This window comes from Perca fluviatilis, chromosome 7, assembly GCF_010015445.1.
Source record: "Perca fluviatilis chromosome 7, GENO_Pfluv_1.0, whole genome shotgun sequence".
Classification (NCBI taxonomy): Eukaryota; Metazoa; Chordata; class Actinopteri; order Perciformes; family Percidae; genus Perca; species Perca fluviatilis.
In genome coordinates this window covers 29,675,825-29,687,794 of record NC_053118.1, presented here as the reverse complement: position 1 = coordinate 29,687,794, position 11,970 = coordinate 29,675,825, and the positions used below count along the sequence as shown (strand labels likewise).

Sequence of the window (11,970 nt, the reverse complement as noted above, 5' to 3'; positions counted from 1 at the left end):
CTGTGCTCTGGTGGTTGAGAAATGTAAAAAAAAAAAAAAAAAAAAAAGAGGTCATACATTCATGTCATCCTCACTAATAGGACATGATAATGCTAATTGGTTTGGTTGCCCACTGCGAATTCTGAAGTTCTACTGAAGGCAGTTTCTTTTTCCTGGCATTCGTCCCGCCAAATCCAGTTGCGTATTCTCTTGTTGCACAAATTCAAGCACTTTCCTGATGTCCGTAGATACAAAACGTTTTTACTGTTTTTGAAGTGGCCTGACTGTTGTCCTTTGTTCATCTCTGCAGACACTGCCACCTCTGTTCATGGGGAATCAGGGGCTCAGGCTAGAAGGGTTTCTCTAAAGGATTCAGTTACTGTAGAGCTAAAGCATTTTGGTGCCAGCGTCACCATCTAACTCAGTTTCCTAGTTGCCTTTTTCAGCATTTGTCCTCGTGGCATCACAATCCTGTTTGTACGTTGTGCAAGACGGACATCAAGTATCCACTGCTTGCATTGCCTGCAGTCTCTACTACTACTGCCCCAAAATTTAACAAATTCTAATTATTTTTTAAATCGTGTTGAAGCTATTGAGATAATGATTCTTTTCAGTTGGGCATATCGACTAGTTGATACGGGCTGATGTGGTTTGAGTCTTCCTTATAATAATCAATCAAATTTAAAGCGGTTTTAGTTGTACTAATGTCAAAAAGGCTACTTCAATATTTGTGATTATTTCTCCTATAATAAGCCATGGTGAGGAATTTCTTTTGAGCTAGTGTGACTCTTGTTGCCCTACTTTTGTTGATTGAATCTGTTCTTTGGCATTAAGTCTAGAAAAGCACAATTTAGTATGCAATTCACTGCCTTGCCCAGTTGAGGGCACTCTTGTTTTGTTTTTAACTCAGTGTTTGGAGCTTACCCTCGCGACCTACACTCAAACTCCAAGCAAAAATAACCAAAATATTGGGGAATTATTTTCAGTATTGCTAATTCAACACTATGTAACACTATAACAATATTTTCTGTGTTGCTAAAGCTGGTCAAGGAAGAAGGGAGTTGATTTGCTGTGCATTTAAAGTAACACTAGAGTTTTAATGACAAGAAAACACTTAAATCATGCTATTTCCCAAAAAGAAACGTGCAGTTGCTGTGTTTATGTGTGTGTCCATGCACTGGCATTTTAATTTAGACAGTACCCATCAAGTGTTCCCTTACTGTGGGAAGATGATGCCTGTTTAAAAAAAAAAAAAAAATGTGTACGTGTGCATACTCTTTCCCTCCCTCCAAAGTAATAATTAGCTTACAAAACCATTTTTTATTTTTTTTTGCAATGAAACGGATGCCTCAGAAACATGTAAGACATCAGACGTTACAGGTTACAAACACTGTTTTGTATTTAAGAAAACAAAAACAATGAGAGGTTGTATAAATATGTTCCAAGTTATTTTTGTAAGCCCGCAGTTTTCCAGTGTTTTTAAAAGGGTAAGAATGTATATTGTTGGATACTCAACCAGGTATGGATGATAAGCTTGTAAGAGCTGGATTTAGTGTTTACCAGAAAGTGACATTTTGGCTGTCGAAGGCGACTCCCAGACGAGCCTCTTGGTCCTCGAGGCTCTCTCATTGCAAACTTATTTCCTAAATGCTGACCTAACGAGACACCATTTGAGAATATATATTTATAGTGAGATTTTTTAATAGGTTTCCTTGTGGAATGTTTAGTTGCGACATTTTAGGATGTTCTTTCTCACATGGCTAATTGTCTAGCGGTCTGGCTTTTATTTGTTTGGTTGCTTTTTTTGATTTCTACATTTTGTTTACTTTTTTTTTTTTCTACAGCCACCGATCCGTGCTATGCTAAAACATGACAGCAGTGTTCTTGTTGACCCAGCTCGTTTCCTCCAAACCAGAAGAGAAATGGCTCAGAATTAGTTTTGCGACACAACTGATATATTTTTATATATTGTACAACACTGTATTTTCTGTGTGAGCAGAATATTCATCATCAGTGACATTAACATGGAATACTTCGAGTTGCATGGGACTGGAACTGTTGCATGTAAATGGCAAATCCATTTTACCAAATTTGTGCATTATTTTAACTTGATTTCAGTTGTCCTGGTATTTTGATGTTTATTTTTTATCGTTTTATTGTTTTTTTTTTTGTTTGTTTTTTTTTGAGAGGAGAGCCCTAAGGCTGTGTGACAGTGCAATCTGGATAGAAAGAACATCAGATTTTATGTTAGGTTATTATTATTATAATTATAATTATTAATTTTTTTGCACCGTTTGAATAAATTCTCAATGTATTTCAAGAAGGCTGTGCTTCCTGTCTTTTCTGTTTCACATTAAAAAAAAAGCTGTTAGAAACATATATCTGGATCATAAATGATCACTGATATGGGATTAATTCCATAAAAATATAATTGACATTAATAGATGTAATGATGTAAAGATGATTTTACACATTTAAAATGTCAATACATCAAATCTCAGCACTTGGCTGGGATATCTTGGAATTATCGGCCATTGATAATTGACTAATGAATCAATTATTTCATTTTGTACGCTAAAAGAAGCCCTTGTTCCAGCCTTTCAATTATGAAGATTAGTTGCATTTATGTCTTATTTGATAGTAAACTGAATATAGTTGGGGTTTTGGACTGTTGGTCAGACAAAAAAAGCATTTTGAAGAAGTCCTCTTTTTCACAAGGGAAAATAACTAACAGATTAGTCCAAAATTTAAATAATCCTCAATTGCAGGCTGTTTAAGGTTTTCGGGTAATGGTGTGAAACTGTCCTTTAACTGGACAGAGTCACCAGAAAGCATCTGTCCTGCCAAAGCGTCCTTAAGCAAGGCACTAAATCCCGACCAGCCCCAGAATCACTGTTATATAGCTCTCGACTCTATGTGTAGAGAAAACAGAATTACTTCATCTATCAAACATATTATCATCATTCTTTTTAACGTGGAGTTGCAGAGACCTAAAATAGTTGGAGACATTTCATTGGAATAAAAATAACTAGATGAACACAGAGCTCAGCCATATATTTTATTGTAAATGCTTATTTGTTATCTGTGTCATTCGGTATTACCCTCACCTGGCTGCATTATACGTTGTTGAATAACTCCAGCTCAGATGATGCAAGGTCCTGTGTCTGGGACTGTTTTATGTATTAGAGAAATCGGAGACCCTTATGTAATATTGAACAGTTTCCCATGTGGTAAAAAATCCAGACCTCTCTCTATTATAGTTCACAAGGACACCGTCTCCCCACCTGTTAAGCAGGACACACTGTCGCTCAGGATTATTCAAACTGTCCCTGTTCTCTCTGGAAAGGAATTTCTGCATTGGCCTCCTGTCTTTGCCTGGAAGTGAGTTATCGGTGGTTTTCTTTCCACAAGTTTGGATGAGAGAGGAGCCAGTCCCAACACAGAGCTGCTAAAGGATCTGAAAAAAGGTGCTGTTGACTGAAAAGAGACTGCAGATGGTAAATTCACAGAATCATTTAGTTTTTTTTTTAAGAGGGGTTTTGTAAGACTGAAACACCAAAAAGGTCAAGAGTCGAATGGTTTTGTGGATGTTGGCTTGCTTACAATGCCAGAGCACTCACTGTGAAACCTATCAAAACCTGGCTCTTTCATTTGTGCATAACATTGAATGCCAATGGAGAATAAAGTCATTACCAATTCAATTTATACATTATGAGATCCACTTTAAACAAAGATTTATCATGCGTGTCAACAAAGGGCACAGATGTAGGAAATGAATGTCAAAACAAAGGGCAAGATAGAATAACAAGCGTGGACAGTTTGAGTTTAAGGAGTCTAACTTGAAACTAATTATACAAATTGAGAGGAGTTTTGTAAATGCAATGGTGCAAAGAAACTAAGTGCGTGTACCCGCATACATTACATTATTGAGGTATTTCCTTCCTTTTAAAGATTATTTTTTGGGCTTTTCTGCCTTCATTTGACAGGACAGCTAGGTGAGAAAGGGGAGAGAGAGAGAGGGGGGGAAGACATGCAGGAAAATAGTCACAGGTTGGTTTCAAACCCTGGACCTCTGCATCAAGGTATAAACCTCCAAGTATATGTGCCCCTGCTCTACCCACTGGGCCAACTCGGCCACAAGGGGTACTTTCCTTTTAATCATAATTAATACTTCTACTTCACCAAATTTCAGAGAGAAATATTGACCTTTTCACTTTTTAGACATATAGGACATATGATTAACTCTTATAAAATGCATATTGTTATGGGTTAAACTACCAATGTTTGTATAAAGCAGTTAAATTACCTGAGATAAGATAAGATAAGGTAGGCCTTTTTTTTTATCCACAGAGGATACATTTGGGTGTTGCAGCACAAGGACAGACATAAGTACAGATGAATAGAGAGTAAAACATAATAATAATTAGAAGTATATTAACCAAAATATATTAAAGGTGCATGTTGCTGATAATACTTCTGTAGCGTACATTTACTTGTTATAAATGCAAGACTTTTAGTATTTTTACCTTCTGGTACTTATTCTACCACTGTGTAAATGTCAGTGTTGCGTTTGTGGTGAGTTCGAGGAGTCTAGTGAAAGCGGGGAAAACTGACATCTTTGCACCTTCTGTCACTGTACTCAACTTCAATTTTGGACTCTCAAGGATATACTGTTTTATTTTCCAGATGTAGCCTACTGGCCCTTTAAGAAGCTCCACCGCTGCACTTAGTGTTTTTCCTCCCACCAGTGTGCGTTTCACTATGGCGAAGGGGATAAACAAACAGAGCCCAATGGGTGGAAAGCAGCAGTAACGGTGAACACATCTCCCCGTTAGTGACTAACAGCAGTTAGTAACAGTCCGGTGACTGGTGGTGGGTTTCGGCAGGGTGTGCTCTCGGGACACGGATGCTGTCAGTGCGAATAGCGATGAAAAGAGCGAAAATAGTTGGCTTGTCCACACTGAACACCTCGTTTGTAGCAGCCGGTGAGGTGATACAGGCTAACCGTTACTGGACTCCGGACCCTTTCTTCGGTCTCTGACGGTTTCTCTCGGCTAAAAATGGAAAGAGGACAACACTAACACTGCGACCGTTTTCACACATAAAAAAAACAAAAAAACATTCAGCTTTATTTCGCTCGTATTCTTTTCTATTTAAGTCGAGTGGACCAGTCGTCAAAAATGTTGACAGGATCTAAAACCACGTTCAAAGTGAGACAAATGCTCCCAGATATCAAGGTAAGGTCATAACGTTAAGTTAGCTATGTGACGCTAGCTAACTATATTAGCTCTGTTTAGTAGACTTGTAACAGCACTATTATTAACTTGTTTTATCCTGTTTTATACTGTCGCATAACTAGACTGAGCTATAGTTTGGGTATTAAAAACCCAGTCTTGAGTGATTTAATTTTCTAATACACAAGATGTTAATTTCTAGACATTTGGGAATGGAAATATGTTTGTGTATCTTTTTTTTTTTTTCATATTCTCTGCTCTGGGACATGCCACTAACGTTATAGTAAAAGCTGTTAAGTCAATTTAGCTTGCTCAGTGCTAAAACACACCAACACTCATGTGATTGAACACCAGAGAAGGCCAGGAAGCAGATGATGCAGGAAACACCGGCCATCATTCAAAATGCAGAGCTATAAATGTACATTCAGGTAGTTTGCAGCCTGGCTGGATTAGAAACCTGTGGTCCCCTCCTCAGAGATCCCTTTGTGAGCCTGTTCAATGTGTGAATGTGAATGTGAATGTGGACTGTCTCATGTTATTTTTGTTCACAACTCAGGATGGCTTTACAGAGTGGCTGGGGGATTGACGACAAGGCTACAAAGGGCTGCTGTTTCTTTCTGCCTGGACAACAGGGAGATGCATACAGTAATTGCTATAAGGGTACATAATGTCACTCTAGCTTTGGCTGCAAGTCTTATTAAAGTCTAGTGAAGTGGTGGCGAATCTTAATCACTTCTCGTGTGGCAGGGAGGTGTGTGGGGGTTTGCCTCATATGGGATTAAGTTGTTGCACACAAAGACAAATGTTGCAGACGACCATCATCATCTCTTGTGCGGTGAACAGTTGCAGCCAGTTTCAGCTGCTTTAATTTGCCAAAGCCTTGAAAGGTCACATGGTGCTTTAAGAAATTGCTTTGAAATGCTGAAGATGAAATCCGTGCATTTCAAATTATCACTAAGCTACTGCCCCAGTTTTGGAGCACCCGAGGAGGTTAGAGGTTAAAAGGACTACCTTTAGTTTGTTAGACAGCACAAAAGCAATGTGTATGTACACAGTATGAATGTGTTCAGAGTTGCTCATTCCTTTGGGAACTTGGCACCGTCTTTGTGTTGCCTTGGTTTTTTGTCTCTCCCTGGTTATTTTCAGCAGCCGCAGGGGGAAACGCTAACAGATGCCTCTTTACTCTGCCCTCAGGCGAGGCCTGCATGTGGAGTGGGGGTGATGTGCACTGCACAACATCTGGCTGTCGCCATGGAGACAGCAGTTGAGAGGTAGAGGTTTTGAATTTGATTACCTCCGAATGAGACGCGCAGAAATCATCACAGCCCCCCACCAATTGAATCTGAAAAGTATGAGAATGTGGCTGAGCCTAAGATATGGTAATTTAGGGTAGTAGGCTGTGTATAATATGTGCACAGGCCACCCACACACTCTTGTTGGTTCCTCTTCCATGAACATGTGCTAAGACTGCTTTAGAAAACTGAATCCAATCCTTGGCTGAATGTGGACCAGATGGCTTTGCAGTTTTCATGTGTTGATGAATCTTCTCTTCCTCAATCAGGGTGTAATACCCAAGCCATTTTGTATGGCATGAATTATGATAAGGCTGCAACTATTTTTTCATTATTATAATTTAATCTGCGAATCACTTTCTTGATTAATCCATTATTTGTTTCACAAAAAGTCAGAAAATAAAAATCCCAATGAACTAAAACAGAATGAGACATCTTTAAATAGCTTGCAACCAACATCCAAATAGATCTACTTTATACTTACGTAAGATAAAAAAGCAGCAAATCCTCACAATTTAAAAGGCTTTAGTTAGGAAATGTTTGACATTTTTGCTTAAAATATAAATGAGAATACATCAGCAGTACATGCTACACAAGGATGCTTAGGCCTGCATCTTGACAGAATAGCAGACCTTATTTTGGCTGCGCCTATCCCCTTGAGTTCACTCTATCTACATCTCGCAGCCAGCTTTGAAGCAGTCAGCATGAAAGGCACAGAGCACAAAGCTCCGCAGAAGCAAAAATGCCAGAGGAGGGATCATCTGAGCTCTATTCAATGTGGCTGAAGATCCAAGCCTGATAGGAGTGGGCCAAAGCAGTACAGTCACCCACACCCGCTCCCATTGGATCCAGACGTCACATTCACTGCCAGGCCTTGAGCCGCAGAGGCTTCTACTGCTTAAACAGAGCACAACAATGGGCTCGTCTTAATGGCAGGGCAGATTTATGGTCACGTTAGAGAGTGTATTGATCTGGCATTGGGTCATAATTAACCAGAGGCACTATTCACTTGCGATAGGGCTGAGAGGCTAGGCCGTTTGTCTGTTTTGAGTATATATGTAATGGCTTGGATAATCTCACTCATGGGACCTGAGCTGTCAGAGTAGAGGTGACTGTGAAAACATTTTATACCAGAGATTATACCAGCCACTGAGAATACAATATTCAGCATTAGATTTTCACTTAAGCCATTTACCTGACACTGGCATCTGTGATGATGTACTATTTAGTGAGAGGGTTTAGAGAGGCAAGTGTGCTCCAGAGACCAAGAGGAGGAGATGTTGCTGTTGATGAACACGCTGCATGTTGTGGGCGTCAGATGTGATCCTTCAGTCACAGTCCAACGGTCTGTCTGGCCACTACACAACCCTCCAGTCCTTTTTTAAAAGAAGAATCCTGGAAACCGATATGTCAGGGCTCCACTGACAGGCAGTATAGGTATCGATGAAAAAAATATCAAATAGCGCATGATTTGTGAATGCAGGCTAAAGGAAACTGCCGCCTTTTTAATTTGATGCTTTTTTTTTTTAATACTGCCATTTCATTTTTACCATGATGGTAGCCATGATGGTAGCCATGATGGTAGCCATGATGGTAGCCATGATGGTAGCCATGCTCGCAGCGTGGCCCGCAACATTGAAATGTTGATCAGTCAGTCCATCACTATTGGCTGGATTTCCTCAACATTTGGTACAGCTATATCCATGGTCCCCAGAGTGGATGAGTCCTATTGACTTTGGTGATCCCCATTTCTTTAATCGAGCGCCACCATGGGGTTGGCGTGTGTGCTTCTGAGTGAAATGTCTTGACGACTATTGGATCGACTTTCTGAAATGTGGGCAGACATCACGTTCCCCTCAGGACGACTTGTCATAACAAGGGATGTGCAAGATTTAAGGTTTAAGATTTTTCAGACCCAATCCAGATCATAGTCCTTTAATTTTGGGTACCTCCTAGACAGTGTTGGATCTGATATTCTTAATTCTCTAAATGTTGATTAAATATGTATCTGACACATTGAAATATTACATGTGTAGCCTTCCAAATTTGGCCGTACTTTGTGTTCGTCGTATTTAGAAAATGTTAGCATGCTGACACATGACTTTTGATGGTGAACATGATCAACATTATACCTTCTAAACAGTAGCATCATCACTGTAAGCATGATAGCATGCTGATGTTAGCATTTAACTTAACGCACCACTGTGCCTACGTACAGCCTCAAAGAGCTGCCAGCATCGCGGTAGACTCTTAGTCTTGTTAAATAAGTTTTACTTGGCTTCAGATGACCTTTGAACCTTCATGTACACGGTATTACGAATCCCACTATGGCCGCGCCAAGACCCGCCCTTCAATAGCATTTATTGGCCAGGCGTTAGGGCTGGGCGATATGGACCAAAAGTCATATCCCGATATATTTTGGCTGAATATCGATATACGATATATATCGCGATATTTTTTTCCGCGAAGTGAGAGCAAATGTTCAGTCAAAGCCCAAATCAAATATGACATGTCACAAGTAGTTTCATAGAAACAGTTGCAAAATCAAATAAATAATAAACCGGTTTCTTCACCTGGTTCATGATTAAATGCTCAGCTGTTCAAATAACAATAAAATGTAAACCTAAATACTGTATAACAGGAGTCTTTTTGAAATCAAAGCTCCATAGGCTATTTGTGATTGTTCAAAGTCAATTAAGTTTTGATATTAATATAATCTACTTTGTTAAAATGTAATCCTCATGCCTGTAAGCCTAGGTTATTACATTCTTCCACTTGATACTGCTTCCACTAATAAACTAAAGATGAACTACTCGACTACAAAAAAGAAATTTATTATGATCGGTTCACAGATCTGAGTCCAAACGGAAACTTCACCCTTCTGAACTAAGTTTTGCTTCAAGGTGAAGTTTAAACAGACTGAAATGTCCAGCTCATTCTCACTATTTTTTGTATGATTTGGTTACATGTAATTTTAACGGACTGAGCTCCAGATCCTGCAGCCGCGTTGCTCCCGCTGGCTTTTTCTCCATCGCCGCAACTTGGACTTTCCGACGACATACAGTTGGTCTACTAGTGTAATCCTCGTCACTCTGTTTTGGCTGGTCGATTGGATCAGGGGCCGCAGCGGCTGTGTTTTGCCGGGAACGCTGCGGCGACGGGCTCTCCTCCGCGCGGCTCAGTTGCTGTGGCTTATTTATTTCTGCTGTTTGTTTTTTCATTTTCTATCACATAATTAGGTACAAAATCCGCATTTTAGCGTTGTGAATGCGCCCTGTTCAAGATCGGGTTTTGGTAGACTCGGGCAATTAGGCGATCATTTGTTTCTACCAGGCGTCCATGCTTATGCAAGGTAACATAACCCCATTTGTACAGGTCCTATCCCCTGGCCAATCGCCTATCCTAACCTTAACCACCCAAGGTCAAATGCCTAACTCCAACCAATCAAACTGTTTTGTAGGGCGGGTCTTGGCATGGCCATAGTGGGATTCGTAATTTTGCTTCCTGTACTGCCCATACAGTGCATCATCAACTGCAAAAGCATCTGTGTAATTCCCTGTCAACACTGAACAGTTTTTCAATAAGGGGAGGAGATAATGAAGAAGCAAATATGGTATGAGACAATGACTATGCAAATCATTCAGCAGGGATACCATTAAAAAAGCCAGTAATTATCTTTTTGTTTTGCGTCTGGAAGTCTAGACTGATTGTGTTTATAATTAAGAATGCATAAGAATGCAGAAACTGCTGTAAATATTCCCTTTTTTTTTTTTAGGCTTTTGTGGAAGGTTTCAGAATAAAACATCACAGCAGGGATATCTGCGCTAATTGCGGGAGGCTTTTGCAGAGAAATGGGTTAAAAGCTGGATATTCACTATAGTGTGAAGCTGAAATGGTCTCATTGATTATTAAACATCTGAATTCCCAATTCATGAAACATTTATTTTACTACTAACCTCTATATGTCGGAATCTGTTTCTGTCCTTTCTGTCATTTCTGTGTTTCATATTGAGGCCAAATTGCAGCTTTTTCTGCAATGCAGTTGTTGTGTTTCTTTATGCGATACACCAGGTAGTATACTTCCACTGAGGCTGTTTCTATCACAATGTAGCAAATACAGTGCATTGTTGCAGGTTTGTTTCTAAAGGAATTGAAGAAAGACATGGTGATCCAAAAAATTATGAAAGTGCTCAGCCTGGCTTTTTTTTTTTTCTGCAGACAAAAATTCAAAGTGAGCCCCCTTTAGCAAAACTACCTCATGTCCTCTTTTTCCTTCCAAGCCAGTTCACAATGCCATATGACTGTCCCCATTCATGTTAGGAAATGAAAAGCACAATACAAATGAACTGGCTGTGACTTACTCAGTACAGTGAACAGTGGCTAAAAGCTAATGCGTGTTTTACAAGCCCAGAGTGGAGCGTAACTCAGAAGGAGAAGCTTTCAGAAGAGACTCAGAACGGATGCTAGGTCCACAGGGTGTTTTGGGACGTCTCTGCAAAAAAGTATCCATAAGTCAGTGATTGAGTCTTGTTTGGAATTGAAAATCATATTCTTGAGACATAGTTCAAATGCAGCTCAGCTTGTTGGTACAGCTTTATTTTCAAAAGAGGTGGTGGCAGTGTGTCCACCAGCCCAGAGCCGTTTTTTCCCCCCCCTCAGAAAACAACTTGGAAACCGAATTGTAGTGAAACAGTTCTCGTTGTCAGTTGTCCCACATAAAATAAGATTTTACTGTGCTATTTCTCCGGTGTCTCTCCAAAATTCCCATTTGTTCTTTTTTCCTTATGAGTTTGAGAAGAATGTTCCAGACCCAGGAACAAGCACACTTACTGCAGAAGTCTGGCGGCAGTAGCAAGGGAAAGCCATGAGCAATGGAAACTGCAATAAGCCTTGGCCGCTGCCCCTGGGGATGAAGGGAGGGAGCAGAGGAGGGCAAAAGTGGGGCAGAGAGGCAGCACGGGGGGAGAAAGCTGCAATGAAAGTGATAGAGTGGGGACGCTGAAGCCGCACGATTAAAGCAAAAGTCAAACGTCAGCTTAAACACAGCCCTGGAAATGTGGTTTGTTTTAAGTTATTTGTGACTCCGAGATCAAGGCAGCCTTGCTTTCACTAAGGCAAGTTTATGCCTAGACATTATGTCATTCCTATTTTCCTTATCTTTGTTGCTTGTTTTAACTCCTGTGCAAAACTGTGAAGAAGTGAAGGAGAAATGCCTGGATTTCACATATAAATGCATTGGCTGTATATCTTTTGTCACATTTTTTGTGTTCACAAATTTCTTATTATGTGCATAGCCCAGTCTGCAGCTGAATGCCAGCAGAACTTCCGCTTGTGTGTTGCAGTGTTATCTAGTGAATTCACTTGCCTCACAAGACCCTGAGTCTTGACAACTGTCAGAGGACAGATCTAAGACAATAGATTTTTTTGAAAGGAATAACGAAACAGGATCTGAATAGCCTCTGATG

At 40.0% G+C, this 11,970-nt stretch overlaps 1 protein-coding gene across 1 annotated transcript in view; it reads left to right on the top strand.

The window, feature by feature from the left end:
* The first annotated feature begins 4,726 nt into the window (after positions 1-4,726).
* Positions 4,727-11,970, top strand: part of mtmr11 (myotubularin related protein 11) — a 37,003-nt gene continuing 29,759 nt past the window's right edge. The window contains exon 1 of the mRNA XM_039806388.1: positions 4,727-5,216. Coding sequence (XP_039662322.1) covers positions 5,160-5,216 — 57 coding nt within the window. The 5' untranslated portion in view covers positions 4,727-5,159. The remainder of the gene's footprint in view (positions 5,217-11,970) is intronic.